Source organism: Artemia sp. Qi Xiang Cuo, chromosome 5 (genome assembly GCF_049724085.1).
Source record: "Artemia sp. Qi Xiang Cuo chromosome 5, ASM4972408v1, whole genome shotgun sequence".
Taxonomy (NCBI): domain Eukaryota; kingdom Metazoa; phylum Arthropoda; class Branchiopoda; order Anostraca; family Artemiidae; genus Artemia; species Artemia sp. Qi Xiang Cuo.
The window spans coordinates 66,340,219-66,361,918 of record NC_142798.1 but is presented as its reverse complement, the minus strand read 5'-3'; the positions used below and the strand labels follow the sequence as shown (position 1 = coordinate 66,361,918).

The 21,700-nt window shown below is 36.2% G+C and overlaps 1 protein-coding gene across 6 annotated transcripts in view; it reads left to right on the top strand.

Annotated features, from left to right (window-relative positions):
• Positions 1-21,700, top strand: part of chb (CLIP-associating protein) — a 224,423-nt gene that overhangs the window by 81,207 nt on the left and 121,516 nt on the right. For all 6 annotated transcript variants that reach the window (XM_089089866.1, XM_089089869.1, XM_089089867.1 and 3 more), the window contains 3 exons: positions 3,894-3,928; positions 9,168-9,297; positions 21,522-21,679. In XM_089089866.1, coding sequence (XP_088945992.1) covers positions 3,894-3,928; positions 9,168-9,297; positions 21,522-21,679 — 323 coding nt within the window. The remainder of the gene's footprint in view (positions 1-3,893; positions 3,929-9,167; positions 9,298-21,521; positions 21,680-21,700) is intronic.

The following is a 21,700-nucleotide window of genomic DNA, read 5'->3' as shown; positions in this document are numbered from 1 at the left end:
GGGTTGAGTGCAGTTTAGTTTTCTTCATTTTCATTTACATTTATATAAATCTATCTAGACAAAAAGGGTCAACGAAGCAAAGACAGCTGCCTCCTCCCCTTCCTAAAATTCTTTATCTGTCACTGTTTTGCACTGCCTTGCTCGTATTTTTCTAAGGTTTGTTTCTGTTTTTGATGCCAGTGACTTTTTATGGAGTTTACTTTACGCAAAAAAAATCTCAGTAAAAATAAAACTTGAAACGCGGCTATCATAGGCAGCGCAGTCGCGCTGCCTAAGTAAAGAACGTATGTTGGTTCAATGTATTATTTATTTTTTGTTTTCTTTTTCCATACCAGGGCACTTCGTATCGAAGGAGTTGTCGTAGTAACTTCGAAATGGGCTCATTCGATTGGAAATCGGAGTGGTTTATGTCCTTTTTAATAGTCGAAAGTGATTGGAAGGCAACTAACACCCCTTCCATGCCCATCATTTCCCCAAACGCATCCAATCAAAATTTTGAGATAGCCATTTTGTTCAGCGTAGTTGATTTCCAGATAGAAATTATGTTTTTAGGAGGACACTCCCCCACAATCCTCGGGGCAAGGATTGTAAGTTATGCCCTGGGGGCATATAAGAACGATGTCGGCAGAACGTATTATTTATTATTTTTTTCCCTTAGACCAAGGCACTTCGTATCGAAGAATTTGTAGTATAAACTTCCAAATTGGTCGATTCAATTTGACATTCGAGTTGCGTGTGACCTTTTTATTAGTCGCAAGTGATTTGCAGGCAACTAACACACCTTCCACACCCACCGTTTCCCCAAACACATTCAATCAAAATTTTGAGATAGCCGTTTTGTTAAGCGTAGTTGATTTCTAGATATAAATTATGTTTTTGAGGAGGATACTCCCCCACAGCTCTCAGGGCAAGGGTTGTAGGCTAAGTTATGCCCTGGGGGCATATGAGGTTTTTGTAGAAAGTGAAATTTCAAAAAAGGCTCATTCGATTGGAAGTTCAAAGTGCCCTATAAGTGTTTTTACTTTTATAACTTTAATAAATCAAGTAATATTAACATTTTGATTACTAAATATCAGTATATGCATATTAAACTGACAATGCACATTTATTTTGTATTTTTTTTTCATTAAAGTGCAAATTATATTCTGGCCTTGGTAAGGCATTGGGGTTTTGAGCCCAAGTTATATTAATTTCTGCTCGTTTTGAGTTTAACTCGGCTTTTTATTGTAATTTCTGTTCGTTTTGGGTTTCATTTATTTATCGATGCTGATTTGTGGTAGTTTCATGCTTGGTAGATTATTTGATTTTATTTTGCTCATTTTTGGTTTTTACTTTTCTTTGAAAAACTTATTTTGTGAAAAAAGTTTTTTTAATTAATTGTACGTAAAGTCACACACCCAAAATAGTGTTTTGCTCCGTTGCCCTCACACAGTTTCAGGTTAATTTACCGTAACGAAGTGAAATACTGTTTGAAAGTCAAATTCTAATTTTAATCTGTAAACTGAATGCTAGACCGCCATAAGTGCTATTTTGCTTACTTCTTTTTTTTTGTCTACTTAATTTGGAAAAACGGGACGATTTGGAACGTTTTTGTGTTATTTCCAAAGAATTATGGTGAGCGGCATATCCAGAAAGAGGAGTCAAAGGGCTCTTGGCTCCTCTCAAAATTTATTAAGTGATTAGTCTTTAGTCGAGTTGATCGCTTCTTGTTTGGTTTTTCCTTGAATTGATCGTGTGCCAAGTCTTTTTAACTCCTTCAGGATATTGTTTATGGCTGCTCGTAGTTCCTTGTTACTGAGTTAAATATTGAGAAAATACTGCTAGGTTGAAGATTTGTTTATTTTGAACCCGTGTTTTGGGTGTTTTTAGTTTTGTTTGGTGGCGAGCAGACTTCTTGAAATACTTTTCAAGTACTGATAAAATTTTTGATTTATTGCTAAAGTAGTATCTTTTGCTAATGGTCGTATCTTCACGATAAATAACAGTTCAAATAGGAATTAGTTAATTCAATTAATTCAATTTATTTGAATAAAAATAAAACATAACATCAATAACAATAAAAATCCTATAATAAAACTTTTTTAGCACCCAAAAAAAAAAAAAATTAAAGTGACACTGAAAAAAATAAAGAACAATAAAACGTGGGTAATTAAATGCAATTGGTTAATATTTTAAAGAATATATTTTTTTATTTTAAAGTAAAAAAAAAAAAAAAAAAAAAAAAAAATACACTGTATATGTGACCGAAATATCCAGTATTTTTTTTTTTTTTCACTGTCTACTAAAAGGATTTATCCCTTTTTGAACTTTTATTTATCGTCATATAAAAGCAGTGTGGTCTTCAAAAATACCTAAATAGTTTCTTCGTTTGTTGTTCTTTGTTCCTTCGTTCGTTGTAGTCGTGTAAGAAATAATTCTTAGCATACATTTTACCAAAAACAATCAAAAAGTAATTTTGTGCAAACTAGATGAGGATTGTTACTTACAAGAAAAACGTTGCAAAATTAATAGACCCTGTACATTCCTAAAGTTTACGAGTTGAAAATGCTCTTAATATATTTAGTTCATTATAGCTCCATGTAATTTATTGGTTAATGCAGCAGACGAATCTGATGGGACCCTAGGCATGGGAAGTTGTGACGTTAGTTAAGTATTAGGCACGTCATTAAGTCTCAAGCAATAAATGAACCTTTGAGCCGTGAAGTATCGCTAGAAGTTGTTTGACCCACTATTTGAAAATGATTTACAGACTAAGAAATTCCTATTCCTATTGGATTTTAGGAGGATTGTGATTACATGACCCACAGTGTACAATAACACAACGCTGTACGTTCAGTACCAACTTTATTCGTATTATATATATAAAGGTACTGGTTTATGGATACCATGTTATGCAGATGATGTCTGTTAATGTAGGTAGGACCACTTATGGAATAGGAAAATGCTTCTACGCTTTTTACATTTTCAAAATTCGAAACTACGTTTTATACGTAAGAAAATTTTTGCGTTTCCTGAAAATTATCGTGAAATTGAACTTCCCTAGCTGCAATGAAGTGTGCTGTTTTGATTTTCACCGTCTTAGGTCGGACAAGAGTTTATGATACGAGCGTATATCTATGCTTGAACGGTATTGGAATAGAGCCTTAGGATTAGCAGACACATGGTGTCTCTCAATTGGTAAGAACCTCAAAGAATAAGCTACAAATGGTGGAAAACATGGGAAGTAAAATCCGTTGTTCGTATGGTCCAGATCCGTTCGAATAGAGGCCATCTTGCAAGGATTAATAATAGTGTAACCCAGCCACATATTCTGTTTAAAGTACTCCGTACCCGAATATGTTGGAAAATATGGGAAGTAAAATCTGTTGTTGATATGTTCCAGATCCGTTCGAATAGAGTCCATCTTGCAAGGAATAATAGTTGTGTAGCCCAGCCACATATTCTGTTTATAGGACTGCTTAACCGAATATTTAGGAAACATAGTCGTCTTACATAGATGTGTGTATTTTTTTTTTTTTTAGATGCATGGATTTTCTGCTGCGAGCTCCCTTGTGGACTTGTCTCGTATCTTACACGTACAAGTCCTGTAAGCAAACTGGCTATGAATAGCCAAATGTCATCTTCTGATGTTTAATGTCAATTGTTGTTTTTGAAGCCTTCATTTATTTTCTTTGTTTAAGTTGACTTAATCTTTTTTTTTTTTTTCGTATGATGGGTTGTAAATAAAGATGTACATAGATTAATGTTGGCCTACCCTACTGTTGAAAAGTGTCTCAACGCCTAACCTAGTTACAGTGTTACTAATTCCCTTTAATCATTCGTTTTTTAATCATTATATTTAACATGCTTCTGATTGCACAAGATTTCAATATTTACGTTTCTTTATATTCCAGGTAACAAACAAGAAGATGAAACGGATAGAGGACTTGTAAGTTTTTGTTTTATCAGTATTTTGCTTAGATGCTCGTAACTCCTACATTCCAGATTCCCTAGAGGAAAATTGAAAAAAATTAAAACTTCTTTGTCGGTTTGTCACCCTTTGGGACAACGTTCTATCGACTTTGTTTTGAACTTTGAACTTTTCGTAATTATTATTTCTGCGTTTACACTGGCCCTTTTCTTTAGTGTTAGAAGTTAATAGAACATTATAAACACGGAAAAAACGTAGAAACACGTTTTGGTTGGGTTGCCTACAAGTGAACATACCCCGCACTGATTTCTTAATGAACATCTTTGTATCACTGCACTTTTTTTTTTGATGGTCTCCTAGTTGATATTATCCCTGGAAGTCTAATTTTTGCTCCCTTTATAAGGTAGTTCAACTGACATAACTCTAGGGAGAAAACGAACGTAAATTGTTGACCGATGGCACATCATGCTATAAATTTTTAACGGTCTGGTCTCATTAATTTTATCATTGAGAAATAACCATTATTACATTTTTTTTTGGGGGGGGGGGGTGAATTTTTTGGAAATTTACTAAGCAAGTGTATTTAATTTTATTTTTTAGATAATAATAATTTAAAAGAAAGTTGAAAGGTTTCTTCTGGAAACATTTCTATTAGTATTTTTTATTGTTTTACATTTTATTAATTATTTTTACATAAAACATGTTCCTGAAGGCTAAAATTTAGGAATACTACCAAAAAAGACCGACTAGAGAACAGAAATCGCTTGGTAAAAAAGCCGTTCTAATTGCAAAAAATGATTAAAGTGGGAGCCTCGCATGACGTTCACAACGTAGAAATTCAGAATGATAAACACGGTTTTCTAGTTAAAGCAAATTAAGGGATTGCTATGTCAGTTGTTCAGGAATAAGGGAGGCAGGTCAAAGATTATCCTCTCGGAAATCCATGTCCTCGTCGATATTTTTTTCTTCATCCTCTGAAATTTGTCTACAAAGATATTGATTTTAAAATAATTCAGAAGTTTATATTGCCAAAATAATGTCTGTCGGCAATGGTTTTGAGAAAAATTTCTTGCTTTGAACCGTTGCCAATGATAGAAATGTTTACTGAAAAACAGTTGCTCTTAGGTCAAGTGCCGCGGCATAGGATGAACATTTCAACTGCTATAGAAATTGTAATTATAACCTGTTTTAAGGCAGCGAGACTCTTCTCAGGGGGGTTTGTTCTAATCTAAATTTTAAAGTTAAGATTTCATTTTGAAATACTCCTTTCCATAGGTGCTTGCAGGCGGGTTGCCCGGGATGGAGGGAGTACTTGAAAGAATCTTCAGGGGCGAAATGTGGTCCAAATCACTTGAAAAGTGTATTTGTATGCCGAAAGTTTCAGACTCACCCTCTCCTCCTAGCGATGCAGATACCATGCCAACCTTGTGGTAGTGGAGTATTGGAATGTCCTGAGGATCGAAAAATAAAATTTTATGGTATTTTCATTGAAGAAAATTGATAGAATAAAAACAACAAATTTACGCCCCTAGATTTTGTAAAATGCATCCCCCCAACATTTTCATGAATTGGTGCCTTTGGTTCTAATGCCCACACTACCCGCACAGTGGTGTCAATTCACGAAAAATTACGCGAAGGAATAAAATGTATTTTCCAAAATTTAGGGGGATGGGCACATGTGTCTTTTTTGTTTTTTAATGACAATAAAAAAAAACATTTCTGAATGAAAATGCCACAAAATAGGTATTTTTCTTAATTCGAGACGGGGAGGTAGAAGTTAAAACGATAAATACCTTCTGCCTGCCCCCAATCAACACCCTTTGTCCCCCCACTCATGTCCCCCAAATTAACGTCAATGTGGCCCCCTTTTTTAAAAAAAAGTCGACAAATTTGTTAGTAATTTTTTTGTATGTTTTCCAATACCTGGAAAAAAGTTTAATTATCCCCCCTCTATTTGGTTGTACCTATGTATATGTATAGAATGTTTCTGTACAGCGTAATTATAGTGCAGTCTGCACTATTATATCTGCACTGCTTCTATTGTGCGGTCAGAAAATACTTTTATAACGTTAATAAATCAAATAATATTAACATTTTGACTACTAAATATCAGTATATGTATATTAAACTGACAAAGCACATTCATTTGTATTTTTTCAGTAAAGTGCAAATTTTGTTCTGGCCTTGGGAAAGCATAGGGGTTTTGCGGCCAACTTTTTTAGTTTGACTCGGTTAATTATTGTAATTTCTGTTCGTTTTGGGTTTCATTTATTTATCGATGCTGATTTGCGGTAGTTTCACGCTTCGTAAGTTATTTGATTTTATTTTTGTTCATTTTTTTTTTAATGGGTTTGTTTACTTTTCTTTGAAAAGCTTATTTCGTGGAAAAAGGTTTTTTTAATTAATTTCTGTTCGTTTTATATTGACATAGTCTTTTCAGGGAAAAGAAAATAATACTTTAAATATTTTTGTTTTTTAAGACTTTATAGTTTGGCCTGCTATTTGTATGCCGGAGAAAAATTTTCAACAGCATACACCCTTTTAAAAATCTGGACACAATTAGTACTGTTTAATTTAGTATCATAACTCCTCTAGTTGACCTGTAATGGAAAACTTGATAAAACCAGATTAAAAATCTGGACACAAGTAGTACTGTTTAATTTAGTATCATAACTCCTCTAGTTGACCTGTAATGGAAAACTTGATACCATTCGCAAAAAAATCTGTTTACTTTCTTTGATTGCTTGGATACACTTACGCTATTTGAATTTGGTTAAATTTTAAGAGCAGAAGTAGCCCCGAACGTTTGAACTTAATACCCTCAGTCGTTCTTGGGATACTGGTGAGATGCCTTATTGGGAATTAGCATTATCACAGTGCATTTTGATTTAATCTTAAGTCAACATTTACTTTTTAAACATATAAAAATTGGATTTGAGGAAGAGTAAAATCTATTCTATAAATCATTTACAACAACTTTCTATACAAACCTTATATGCCCCCAAGGCATAGCTTACAACCCTTGCACTGAGGGCTCTGAGGGGGTTATCATCTTAAAAGACCTAATTTCCAGAACTTTCAACTACGTTGAGCAAAATGAATATCTCAAAATTTTGATTGGATGTGTTTAAAATTTGGTGGGCTTGAGAGGGGCTTTAGTCACTATCCAATCACTTTCAACTATTAAAACAGGCATTAGCCCTTTAAATTTCCAATTGATCGAGCCCTTTTGACGTTTCTGCGACAACGCTTCCAATAAAAACTTTATGTGCCAATAGGGAATAACTTACGACCCCTGCCTTTAGGGCTCTGTGGAGAGAGGCTGTCATCCTTAAAGACCTAATTTTCGAAACTTTTAACTGCGTTGAATAAAATGGCTATCTACTAATTTTGATTGGATGTGTTTGGGGAAAAGATGAGCGTGAGAGGGGGGTTAGTTGCCCGCAGATCACTTTAGACTATTAAAAATGGTACCAGTCCTTTGAATTTCAAATCAACTGAGCCCTTTTTCAAGTTTCTACGACAAAGATTTCAATAAAACCTTATATGCCCCCAGGGCATAACTTATAATCCTTGCCGTGAGGGTTGTGGGTGAGTGTCCTCCTTAAAAATATGTTTCTATCTGGAAATCAACTACCCTGAACAAAATGGCTATCTCAAAATTTTTATTGGATGTGTTTGGGGGAATGACGGATGTGGGGGGGGGGGCTAGTTGCCCTCCAAACACTTTTGACTATTAAAAAGGGCACTAGTTCTTCGAATCTTTAGTCTAATGAGATTTTATTGAAGTTTCTACAACAACTCCTTCTTTAAAAACCTTATACACCCCCTAGACACAATTTGAAACTCTAGTCCTAAGGGATGTGGGAGAGTTTCTTCCCCAAAAAAATATTTTCTTCCGGAAATCAACTACGCTGAACAAAATGGCTATCTCAAAATTTTGATTGGAAGTTTTTGGGGTAATTAAGGGCGTGAGGGGGGGGGGGGCTAGTTGGACTCAAACCACTTTCGACTATTAAAAAGGGTACAAGCCCTTTGAATTTCCAATCAAATGAGCCTGTTTTGAAGTTTCTACGACAACGTCTTCTATAAAAACCTTATATGCCCCCAGGGTATAACTTAAAACCCTTGCCCTGAGGGTTGTGGGGTAGTGTCCTCCTCTAAAACATATTTTCTATATGGAAATCAAGTACGCTGAACAAAATGGCTATATAAAAATTTTGATTGAATGTGTTTGGGAGAATGATGGGCCTGGGAGGGGGGGGGGCTAGTTGGCCTCCAATCACTTTTGACTATTAAAAGGGCACTAGCCCTTTGAATTTCCAATCGAATGAGCATTTTTTGAAGTTTCTACGGCAACACCTTCTATAAAAAACCTTATCTGCCCCCAGGGCATAACTTAAAACCCCTGCCCGAGGGTTTATGGGGAGTGTCCTCCTCAAAAAGATATTTTCTACCTGGAAATCAACTACGCTGAACAAAATGGCTATATCAAAATTTTTAGTGGATGTGTTTGGGGGAGTGATGGGTGTGGGGGGGAGCTAGTTGCCCTCCAATCACTTTCTACAATTAAAAAGTGCACTAGCCCTTTGAATTTTCAATCGTATGAGCCATATTGAAGTTTCTACGACAACGCCTTCTATAAAAACCTTATATGCCCCCTGGGCATAACTTAAAACCCTTGCCCCGAGGGTTATAGCCCTTTGAATTTCCAATCGAATGAGCCTTTTTTGAAGTCTCTACGACAACGCCTTCTATAAAAAACCATATATGCCCTCAGGGCATAACTTAAAACCCTTGCCCCGTGGGTTGTGGGGGAGTGTCCTCCTCAAAACATATTTTCTATCTGGAAATCAACTACGCTGAACAAAATGGCGATCTCAAAATTTTGATTGGACGTATTTGGGGGTATTATGGGCGTGGGGGGGGACTAGTTGCCCTCCAATCACTTTCGACTATTAAAAAGGGTACTAGCCACTCTAATTTCCAATCGAGTGAGCCCTTTTCGTAGTTTCTACGACAACTCCTTCGATACGATGTGCCCGGGTATGGAGAAAAAAAAAACACATTTTGCCCACATCGTTCTTTACTTAGGCAGCGCTAGCGCGCTGCCTATGATAGGACTCCTGTAACCTAGATTAATCATTTAAGGTTCAATACAATTTTCCTTAGTGGAAGTGCCGTCTATGCCTTTTTTCTTTACAGAGGACTTCTGTATCTTAAGTAAATTTTTTACATCTTTTACAATTTTATTTAGTCAAAGAGTGCTGTCAAGAGATCGACCAGTGCGCCTCCTGTACGTCGAAACGGTCAAATTCCGACAGCCAAACCAGTTTCTGGTCCTTCGACGACATCGCAGCAATGTGCTACTCCTGTAGCCTCTTCTGGTAAGTTGTTTCTTGAACTGTTTAGAGTGTCAATGAAATCTAGTTCGTTCACAGAAAAAAATGGTGCGAGTAGTTGGAAAGGTGGTGAAACTAATTCAGTTAGTTGCAATTAGTTTAAATTAACTCTCCTCACGACAGAGGAGTGCCACTGCTAGATAGGTTCTGTACCCATTGACAAAAAAAAGTCTAAAAAAATTAACGCTTATGTACAAAAGAATGTTTTTATTTTAGATTTCAATCAAATTAACATAATATAACTTGAAAAAGTCATTAAGCCAGTATCAATAAATAACTAGAAAATATTTAAGCTCAACTGATGAAATAGATATATAGGCTGAAATTGTTTTTATTACAAGTGGCTTTTAATGTCAAGGCCGTACCCAGGATATTTTTCGGAGGGGGGTTTACTAAAAAAAAAACTTCGGGGGGGGGGGGGGGGGTTTACACAAAAAAAACGCATACAAAATTCGTTTAAATCCGTTTTTGTTACGTTTTTACGAGTCAAACAAACATTTTGGGGGAGGGGGGGGGGTTCAAACTGGGTACCCCGTCCCCCCCCCGGATACGGCCCTGTTTAATATGATTGATTTTACCTTTCAGAGGAGGAGAGGGGGAGAGGTTCGAGACACCAAAAATGTAGACAATCAATGTTTAAGAAGATGTTTCGTTGCGGCAATTTTTCCCAAAATAAAATAATGTTTATTTTTAGAATGAAAACAAAGCTCCTTAATCATTTTGGTCACGTATTTCATACATTTCTAATTTTTGTTTTGTGCTTAGTACTTGCTTTCATTGTATCAGGCGTCGAGTTAATTGTTTCAATCATAAATCAGCAGCCTCTTGTTAGTTGGGATAACCAGAATTGTTTTTGGAGGTGGGGGAAGGGGCTCCCTACAATAGTTAACATGCTAAATCATTTTGGCGAATCTTTAGTAAAAATCAACGAGTTATTCAGTCTTATAAACAAATTTTACCAGTACGAGCTCAACATGTTGTAAAGTATAAATTCATTAACCTATTTTCATTGCAAATAAATAGGGAGAGAAGCTATAATTACTTTCAGGAACATATTTGAGTAACCCTCGTCAATATAAGTCAAGGCTCTAAACATAGTTTTTCGACGAAAAAAAGGAAAGCAACGTAAAACTTTACCCTAAATATAGGCGATGCTTGCTGATAACCCGCTCAACCACCAGCCCTTTTCGCTAAAGTGTATCCCTTTTATCTTAACACTGTGTGAATTAAAGGACTCATTTTTCCAATTACAGTGTGAACTTTAGCTGAAAAAAAATAGGGTGTCAGGGGGGGGGGAGAGGGGCTATGCTCGACCCGTGGCTAATGCAAGATTAAAAAAAAAACAAAAAAAAAACATTTTCTTAACGACAGTAAATAGCAGGTGTAAGCCTCAAAGACGAATATCAGTTACTCGAACCCAGTGGCTCCCAATTGATTTTGGGCCATGCTCCTCATAGACATTTCTAAAATCCTGATGCCCCCTCGTGATATTTAAATTTTGTAACTCAAAATTGTACGCGTATTCACCTGAAGGAAGCTTAAATCACCATTAACTTGGTATCTTTTTTCGAGTCCTCTTCTAGGCATAATTTATACTTCTTTTTTTTCTTTTTTTTTGGTGTAAAATACTATTTATACTAAATTTTTGTCAGCATTTAACACCTTTTATGGAATGCATGACATTGCAATACTATGTATCTTTTTGGCAGTTTAAATGCATATGAGTGTGACGTCATTACTATGAGAAATGTTTTTTTTTTAATTTGGGCTCTAGAGTATAGTCAGCCGAAGGGTCCTGGGCCCTTCGGAAGGGTCCTGGATCCACCAAAATATTGCAATGCCCCACGTTGGGAATCATGGCTCTAAACAAGATTAATTCCAAAACTTCAACGACCCTCTTTATGTTGAAGTTTAAGTTGCCCTTTTTTAACTCAATAATTTACTGTGTAATAAACATAAATGGGCCCATTTACTATTGAATTGCTTTGATTCAAACCGTGAACTTTAGAGTAAAGAGTAGGGCATTGAGGTAAGCAGCAGCTCCTCTCACTTCTTGAAAAATTCCGTGTGTAAGTTATAGAAAACGAACAGAATCATAACTATTAAGAACACATTTTTTTTTAAATGAAAGTAAAGGACAAGGTTAAAACATAAACAAATAGAAATTACCATAAGTTTGACAGGTTTCCCACCCCCCCCCCCCAAGCTCCCGCTCTTTGCGATTATTTTTCTAATTTGTGATTTCTTGAAAGCATTTGACTATGCAGGGTGTATAGCCAGTTGGTAATTGCAAGTGTTTTATAAACTGATTGCTCCCTACAAAAATTGGAACTGAAAACTCCTCTAAAGCGGATATAAGTTAATAAGCCCTTTCGTTATCGGAGGATTGTGATAAAAAAAATGCGTACGGTAGCCCCATACGCATTTGGTTCGGGGGGGGGGGATAAAAATAGCAACCTATATTTGATAATTTGAATAAAAAGTGCCCAGAAAACTGGGAAAGTGTGGGATTTATTGGGGGGAAAGCCCCCTTTGGGTACGCCCTACCTGAGGTTTAGTAGCCCTCCTCGCATTTAAACAAAGGGTGTTACAGACAGAGCGTGCTCATCATTTACTTAGGAATAGAGCCAACACATAGCTGACCAAAGGGTGTTGGGGATTGATTGTATGCAGGGTACGGAATCACTTAAGGACCTTCGATCATACAGATTGAAAGTCCTTACGCGACTCTGAATTCTAAAAAAAATTAACATGTTCACATTTCATATATTAAAAAATGGTTACGAAGTCTCTTTTTTACATGGACTATTTGCTTAGTTTGTTGTTTCTGTCCTAGGGACTACACGTGCATTCGACCCTTGATGCATATTTTTGGGCATTTCAGCCGTTTTGATTAAAATTGCTATCTTGAAATTTTACTCGGTGCCATATAGATCTACGCGTATGCCTTGAGTCATACAGGGCGCTGAAGGGGTGTTCAGCTACCTTTCAATCAGTTTCCCCCCTCAGAAGGGCTTTTGTAATCGAACGAGTCATCTCCGAAGTTCCCATGGCCACCTGTCTTGTATGATGAGAACAGGAACAAAAGAAATTGATACTGCAATGGAGCAACATCGCTCTTTAAGTCAAAGCTATTGTATTAACTATCATAAAATCCCCAGAGAATAAAGAAAAAAAAATAACAAAAAAAAAAAAACATCTGGAATACCAGGGTATTGGAGGGACAACATATGCCTTAATGGCAAAAAACGAGTCTCAATAACAATGAAGATCAAAAATGACCTTTGATACCTTATAGCAGGAAAACTATTCTGAATACTATTGAAAAATGCTGATTGTTTCAAAATTAACTTTACACTGACATAATCAACTTAAATCAATTTGGCTTCAGTCATTCTGATTGAATTGTAACTGTGCAAAGCCAAACGATGAAATCCTTTGTGTTTTTGAAACTAGATTTTATGACTGCGTTGTGTTTACCGGTGATACTTCCAATGAAAAAAATCCCCTTCTCTCTTTAACTTTGGTGCAACCAATGGCTGTGGGAAAGCAGTAAAATTTTAGGTAAATAATCCGGCACTCTTGCTGCAAAATGCTGCAACAGTTTGAACGCTTAGTGCCTCCTCTATGAAGTTACAGAAAGTACTTCTGAAGGTATGAAATATAGTAGTTAGCTATGAATTCAATTTTAAAGCCAGGGTTTCTAGATTTTGTTTGCTGCATCCAGTATTGCCAGTTCATGCGTGTTTGGAGTTATGTCGGAAGTCCATTGAATCCCGCAAGGCTTTGAAGGATATCGATTATTTTGTGAAGTTACTACTTTTTGAGATCGGAAAAATTAGTTCACAGCGTGTCTAAAGGCCAGGATGACAGTTATTTGAATTTTACTCCAAAGTACTAGTTAACATTTCTTTCCACTAGAGGTCTAGTTTTGTTTTCCAAGTCTATATAATTCTTTTTTCTTTTTTTTTTTGCTCGAATATTGGTCTGGCAACTTTCTGGTAAGCGCGAGAGTCAATGGGAAGTGGTACCGGCTTCCCGACTTTGTTAATGTTTGGATTGGGGATTTAGGCCTAATAGAACATTTACTGAACAACGAGAAAGAATTCTCTTTGCACCCTTAAGGGCTGGACAGACGTAACTCTTTTCGGCACTGATTTGCCAAATTGGCACCGAATTGCAAAGAAAACGGTAGCGGATTGAGCCTGAAAAATTTTTTAGTCTTCGGTAGCGATTTACGAAAATGGTGCCAATTTACATATATGTCGCTTAACCTATGTTAAGCTCTGGGTTCCAAATAAAAAATATGCGGAATCTTTTAGTACAATATATTTTTCAAGTTTCTTGTTCCCCTATTCCATTAAAAAAGGCCATTTTGACCAGAATGCAGGCTGTGTTGAGTGGAACCTTGTTTATGGTGCAACAACTCTACAGATTTCCTATATAGCCAAAACTGGCTTACCATCAAAGATGGCCTGATCCGTTCTCAATTGTTTCCTCAATCCTCAATCTTTCCTCAATCCTCAATCGTTTCCTTCTCTTCAGCAGGAAAATCAAAATCACTAAGTTGAGATCGAACACGCAGCTATTGATAAACTGCAGTTGAATATTGGTGTCCATGATGTTTAGTTTTGAAAATTTCGCACAAAGGGCACTGTTTTTATACCGCTATCGTCTGTCCACTGAGCTGCGGAAATTGGTGCCGAAAAAAGTTACATGTGTCAGGCCCTTTAGTTAGAAAAATTATATTACCAGGGTATCTCGAAAACTGAATTACTAAATTCTATCGAATCTTTTAGTAAAATTCAAAAACTAGCACAAAAAACATCTTTTAAAATTGAGTAATTTCTTTCAAACTTCTTTTCTTATGCAAGCAATTCCTGTGCTCGTGAGGAAGAATCCTACCTCAAGGCGATCTTCAGGAAGCGGTATATCGCAAGCACAAGGTGGAGTAATTCAGACTCTTAATGGCCTTTCTTTGCCCTTGGACATGAGTTATGCCTCCCTTTTATTGTCTTTCTTTATGCCTTAATTTATGAATCTATATTTCATTTTACTGCATGGCGCAATGTCTTGGATGTTTCTGTGTGCATTTCAACTGTTCGTACCTTTTTTGCGCTTTATTTGGGTTTTTTTGTAGTGACTGTATAATAGGATTTAATAAGTTTGGTAAATACACATAGTTACAGGTTTACTAAACTGTAAATTTGATGTGAAAAAAACAGCATAATATCATAGCAAAGCAAATGCAAATACATGACCTACATTACGTTCTGGCATAAATGCGTTTCCGTACTGGATTCTGGGTTTTGTTTCTGTCACCTTCTTTTGTACTAATTTAAAAAACTTTTTCCACAAAATAAGTTTTTCAAAGAAAAGTAAAGAACTCCATTAAGCAAAAAATGAGCAAAAATAAAATCAAATAATCTATCAAGCGTGAAACTACCACAAAATCAGCATCGATAAATAAATGAAACCCAAAACGAACAGAAATTACAATAATTAACCGAGTCAAACTCAAAACGAGCAGAAATCAACATAAGTTGGGCGCAAAACTATGCCTTCCCAAGGCCAGAACAAAATGACCGTGATGGCAACCCTGGCTGCATGGTGAAAAATTACTCTGAAATCGCATTTTAGACCACAAAAACACACGATAAGATTTAATTAAATGGATGACATAAATTGCGATTCTCTGGTTTGTAGTAATAGTCATTAAGGCCCCGCAGATTGATATTGCACAAGGCTCAAAAGCATCTAACGCCGCCACTGCTGATGAATCCTATTATCCATAGTCTTTGATCTTAACCTCATAATTTAAGGGCGTCATTTTCAATTTCCGCTTAGAATGTGGATTTCTATTATTATGCTAAAAAACTGTGTGATGACATTCAGCGAAGAAGCAAACCAGAATGAAACTAATCAAATTGGCATATTAAATAGTGTTTATTTCCTAGCCAAGTCTCTTTTATCTAGATTTGCTTTCAGAAGAAGATGAATAATTCTTTAAAGTCAAACAAGAAGTTCTTTGTTAAGTTGCTGCATTGTTACATTCATTGATAATAATCCCGGATATTTGGTGGAAATTCCCAGTTATTGTTGTTATTATTTACCGTCTATGGCACAGAACCTTTCACCAGAGTAACAAAATAAAGGGTATTTTGTTATTAAAATGGTTCCATCATCCATAAATTGTACGCTGGCGAAGCTTAATTTATTTTTTCCATTTCGTCCAAATAGAATAAGAATTCCAGTTTTTATCAGGGCTTACTCTCAAATTTTTGGTGTTATAATTGTTTGTTAAAAAAAAACTAAAAAGATGGAATAATCTTTTGTTTGAAAATATAAAATTAAGAAAAATACCATGAGTGTATAAGAGATAGATAAGACATTTATTTCGAAATATTTTTTATCCCAAGCCCCGCCAAATTCAAACTTTGAAGTCATAAAAAAAAACAAGCAAAAAAAAATGGAAAAAAAACAAGAAAACTGAAAAACTGGCAATCAATGCCGAACAACAATAATAGAATGAATCATTTTGGCATCCCGGACGGCACACTCACGAGACGTTTTTTAAATCAACGTTAAGCGAAAGACTAATTTTAGTAAAAGAATAAGAAACTTTATGAACCATCAGCGATAGTCTGAGTTTGGATAGTCTGAGTCTAATTACAAGAATATCATCAGCATAAGCAAGGTATGAAATATCAGTTAACCCAACAAAACACATAGAAGAAATATTTTCAAGAATATTAGAAATCCACAACTTAAAAATAATTAGAGATAATACTCCGCCCTGCCATACAGCCCGACGAACAGCGACAATAAAAGAATAAAGGGCACCATTAGTTTTAATTTGAAGATAAGATTTAATATACCAAAACTTAAGAAGATAAATAAGTGAAAGGTTAATGCCGTGACTATAAAGAGAATAAAGAGCCTGACTGTGTACAATACTATCAAGAGCCTTAGAAAGATCAAGGGCACAAATATGAAGACCATACCCTTTAGCAGAAGCATATTCAAAAAGGCAAGCCAGAGCACGGTGAGCGTGCTGGCAACCGATGCCAAGCCGAATTTCGAGCTGGTTCTCCCCAAAATTAGCATTCAAATTGATGAAAGGACGTAGGATATATTCAAGGATTTTACTAAGATTACAAGCAACCGTGATTGGCTTGTAAGAAGAACGATCCAATGGACTCTTATCATAGGCAGCGCAATAGCGCTGTCTAATTAAAGAATGTTGCTGGCACAATGTTTTTTTTTTTTTTTTTTTTTCCATACCAGGGCCCTTTGTATCGAAGGAGTTGTCGTAGAATCTTTGAAAAGGGCTCATTCGATTGGAAATTGAAGTGGCTTGTGCCCTTTTTAATTGCCGAAAGTGATTGGAATGCAACTAACACCCCTTCCACGCCCACCCATTTCCCCAAACACATCCAATCAAAATTTTGAAATAGCCATTTTGTTCATCGTAGTTGATTACCCAACAGAAACTATGTTTTTGAAGAAGAAACACCTCCAAAGCCCCCACGGCAAGAGTTTCAAGTTATGCCCTGGGGGCATATAAGGTTTTTTTTATAGAAAGCGTTGTCGTAGAAACTTCAAAAAGGGCTCATTCGGTTGAAAATTGAAAGGGCAAGTGCCCTTTTTCGTAGTCGGTAGTGATTGAGGGGCAACTAACCCCCCTCTCACGCCCATTATTTCCACAAACACATCCAATCAAAATTGTGGCATATAAGGTTTTATAGAAGTTTTTGTCGTAGAAACTTCAAAAAGGGCTCATATGATTGGAAATTGAAAGGGCTAGTGCCCTTTTTAATTGTCGACACTGAATGGAGAGTAATCATCCCCCCTCTTACGCCCAGCATTTCCCCACACACATTCAATCACATTTTTGAGATAGCCATTTTGTTCAATATAGTAGAAAGTTCGGGAAATTATGTATTTGAGGATGACAAAACCCCCAGAGCCAAGGTGGTAAGTCATGCCCTTGGGGCATATAAGGTTTTTATAGATAGCGCTGTCGTAAAAACTTCAAAAGGGGCTCATTTAGTGTTAAATTGAGAGGGCTAATGCCCTTTTTAATTGTCGAAAGTTATTGGAGGGTAACTAACTCTCCTCTCATGCGCACCATTTCCCCAAACACATCCAATCAAAATTTTCAGATAGCCATTTGTTCAACATATTTGAAAGTTCTGGAAATTAGGTCTTTAAGGATGACACTCCCCTCCCCCCCCCCGAGCCCTCAGGGCTAAGGTTGTAGGTTATGCCCTGGGGGGCATATCATAGGCAGCGCAATATTACTGCCTAAGTAAAGAACGATGTTGGCACAATATATTTTTTTTTTCAAGACCATGGCACTTCGTATAGAAGTGCCCTGGAATGGCTCATTCGATTGGAAATTGGAATGACTAATGCCCTTTTTAATTGTCGAAAGTGATTGGAAGGCAACTAACACCCCTTCTACGCCCACCATTTCCCCAAACGCATCTAATAAAATTTTGAGATAGCCATTTTGTTCAACGTAGTTGATTTCCACATAGAAATTTTGTTTTTGAGGAAGACACTCCCCCCAAAGCTCTCAGGGCAAGGGTTGTAAGTTATGCCCTTGGGGCATATGTGGTTTTTATTTAGCTTTGTCGTAGAAACTTGAAAAAGGGCTCATTCGATTGTAAATTCAAAGGGCTAGTGCCCTTTTTAATAGTCGAAAGTAATTGGAGGGCAACTAACCCCCCCGTCACCTCTACCTTTCCCCCAAACACATCCAATAAATTTTTTTAGATAGCTATTTTGTTGAACGTAGTTGAAAGTTTTGGAGATTAGGTCTTTAAGGATGATAACCCCCTCCCCCACAGCCCCCAAGACAAGGGTTGTAAGTTTCGCCCTGAGGGCATGTAAGGTTCTCATAGAAAACGTTGTCATAGAAAATTCAAGAAGGTCTCTTTCGATTGGGAATTGAAAGGGCTAGTGCCCTATTTAATAGTAGAAAGTGATTTGAGGGCAACTAAATCCGCTCTCACGCCTACCATTTCCCCAAACACATCCAATCAAAATTTTTAGATAGCTATTTTGTTTAACATAGTTGAAAGTTTTGGAAATTAGGTCTTTAAGGATGAACCCCCCCCCCCCCAACCCCTCAGGGCAAGGGTTGTAAGTTATGCACTGGGGACATATAAGGTTTTTATAGAAAGCTTTTTCGTAGAAACCTCAAAAAGGGCTCATTCGATTGGAAATTGAAAGTGCCCTTTTTAATAGTCGAAAGGAACTGGAGGGCAACTAACCCCCCCCCCCCTCACGCCCACCATTTCCCCAAACCCATCCAATCAAAATTTTGAGATAGGTATTTTGTTCACGTAGATGAAAGTTCTGGAAATTAGGTGTTTGAGGATGGCAACCCCCCCCCCCCCACAGTCTTCAAGGCGATGGTTGTAAGTTATGCCCTGGGGACATATAAGGTTTTTTATAGAAAATTTTGACATAGAAACTTCAAAAAAGGCTCATTCAATTGGAAATTAAAATCAAAATTTTGAAATAGCCATTTTTTCAACGTAGTTGAAAGTTCAGGTTATTATGTCTTTGACGAACAGGATATTATGCCATTTTTTTTTCAACGTAGTTGAAAGTTCTGGAAATTATGATTTTGAGGACGACAGACCCCCAAACCCCTCAGGGCAAGGGTCGTAAGGCTTTTATAGAAAGTGTTTTCGTAGAGACTTCAAAAAGGGCTCATTCGACTGGAAATTGAAAGTGCCCTTTTTAATAGTCGAAAGGAATTGGAAGACAACAAACCCCCCACTCACGCCCACCATTTCCCCAAACACATCCAATTAAAATTTTGAGATAGCCATTTTGTTCAACGTAGATGAAAGTTCTGGAATTTAGGTTTTTGAGGATGACAACCCCCCCCCCCCACAGTCTTCAAGGCAATTGTTGTAAGCTATGTCTTGGGAGCATATAAGGTTTTCATATAGAAAATCTCTTCGTAGAAACTTCAAAAAAGGCTCATTCAATTGGAAATTAAAATCAAAATTTTGAGATAGCCATTTTTTCAACGTAGGGGAAAGTTCAGGATATTCTTTATTTGAGGATTAAAATCCCCCCCACACCCCTTACGGCAAGTGTTGTAAGTTATGCCTTGGGGGCATAAAAGGTATTTATAGAGAGCGTTGTAATAGAAACTTCGAAGGGCTAGCGCCCTTTTTAATATTCAAAAGGGATTGGAGGAGAACTAACACCCCTCCCACGCCCACAATTTCACCAAAAACATCTAATATAAATTTTGAGATAACCATTTCGTTCAATGTAGTAGAAAAGTCCGGAAATTATGCTTTTGAGGATGACAGTCCCCCCACAGCCCTCAGCGCAAGGGTTGTAAGTTATGCCCTTGGAGCATATAAGGTTTTATAGAAAGCGTTGTCGTAGAAACTTCAAGAAGGGCATAGAAAGAAATAGAAAGAATGGGGTTGCCCTATGCTTTCTAAAAGCCAGAATATAATTTGTACTCTACCGAAAAAATTCTTTTAAATGTTTTCACTTTTATAACTATAAGAAATCAATAATTAAATAAGTTTTAAGGAATAAATATTAGCATATGTATATTAAATTGTCAATGCACTTTTTTTTCAGTAAATTTATTTGAATTTTTTTCAGTAAAGTACAACTTATATTCTAGCTTTTAGAAAGCATAGGGTTTAGAACCCTGCTCAGATTAATTTCTGCTCATTTTGAGTTTGACTCATTTTAATTTCTGTTTGTTTTGGTTTGCATTTGTTTATTGATACTGATTTGTGGTAGTTGTGTGTTTGGTAGATTATTTGATTCTATTTTTGTTCATTTTTGGTTTAATGGAATTCTTTACTTTTTTGAAAAGCTTATTTTTGTACAATAAGTTTTTTTTATTAATCCCCGTAAAAAAGGGGACAAATGCTTGTTTTTATATCTGGAGGTAAAGCAGCGAATGGGGACAAGATCGGAATTGGTTCAGAAACAACTCGATGTGGTCGGAATTTGGTTTGGGAGTGTCTATTGGGGAAAATATTTTCCGTGCGAGGGTTTGCTTTTGCATTTTTTGCAAAACTAAGACACAAAAAAACTTCTGCGCTCTAGTGTTTCTTTTTTTTTTTTTTTTTTTTTTTTTTTTTTTTTTTTTTTTTTGAAGGAAAGAGAATGGAACTTTAGCTCCTCTAAAAAAAAAATATTCGCAGGTTTTTTTGGATGGATTCAATTTCTTCTGATTCTTCGCTGGAGATGCCAGGGTGCCAAACTGTACAAGCATATTGAAGATGCAGGCGGACAAAGGAAGTTTAACTCCTTAAAAAATGGGAAGGGGAACACCAAATTTATTTAGCAGCTTAAAGAGGGAAATAAACGCATTAGCTCTATGGATGATATGTTTAACATGGATATCCCATTTTGAATTAGAAGAAATTGTGACGCCAATTAATATGAAGGATGACACAGAAATTTCTGGGGGGGGGGGGTAGAGTTATCAGAACGGTGTGTGGTTTTAAGGAAATATATTTGCATTATCATTGATTTAAAGGGGTTTACTCTCATATCTAAGTTCGAGGCATCGTCTGCAATTTCATTGAGGATGCTCATAGGGTTGCTTATTAAAGTTTTGTAGCCGGTTTCAAGTGTAACGCTTCATCACTAAGCCTTACTCCTACACATAACCGTAAACATTTCATTTACAAAATTTAGATCATATCCTCTTCTTCGTTCTTTAATGCCCGTGCCTCACTGTCCTTTTTATTTAGGCTCATCCTTTGGTTTTGGAGAGGTTGCTGAAATAGTGTTTTTACCTTATTTCTCTTACCTAATATTTCCTAAGTAATTTTATATGATGGCGTTGATAAAAAAAAATACATAAATAACGTAAATTTTACCGTTTGAATTTTTAGACTCTAAAGTTTGAACATTCATCTACGCCGTAATCTTCCTATGCCAAGTGATATTTTCTAGAACAAAATAGGCTATATATTAAGAAATAAAATAGTTTCAATTGAATCTTCTCTTCTTTTTAAAGTTGATTCAATACTAAAAGATTTATAGTTGTTTGACATTGACTAAGTGGTCCTGTTATATTGTTTACAAAAGGCCTGTAAGGGGAAAAATTGTTGCGTATTGGCTCACAGGAAGAAATACAAAACAAAGTACCAAAACACTGTATTGAAAGATAATGATGAATTTAACTTATTTTTTTCCAGGATCAATTGGTGCTATGGACGAATCCCTATTTATTCAGCTTTTCGAAGATGTACCAAGGATTCAGATATTTTCCTCCAAAGAAATGGAAGAACAGATGAATTCCATCCGGGAAATACTTTCGAATACAAATAATGAGTGGGATAAACGGGTTGCCGCTGTATGTATTGCTCTTTTTATC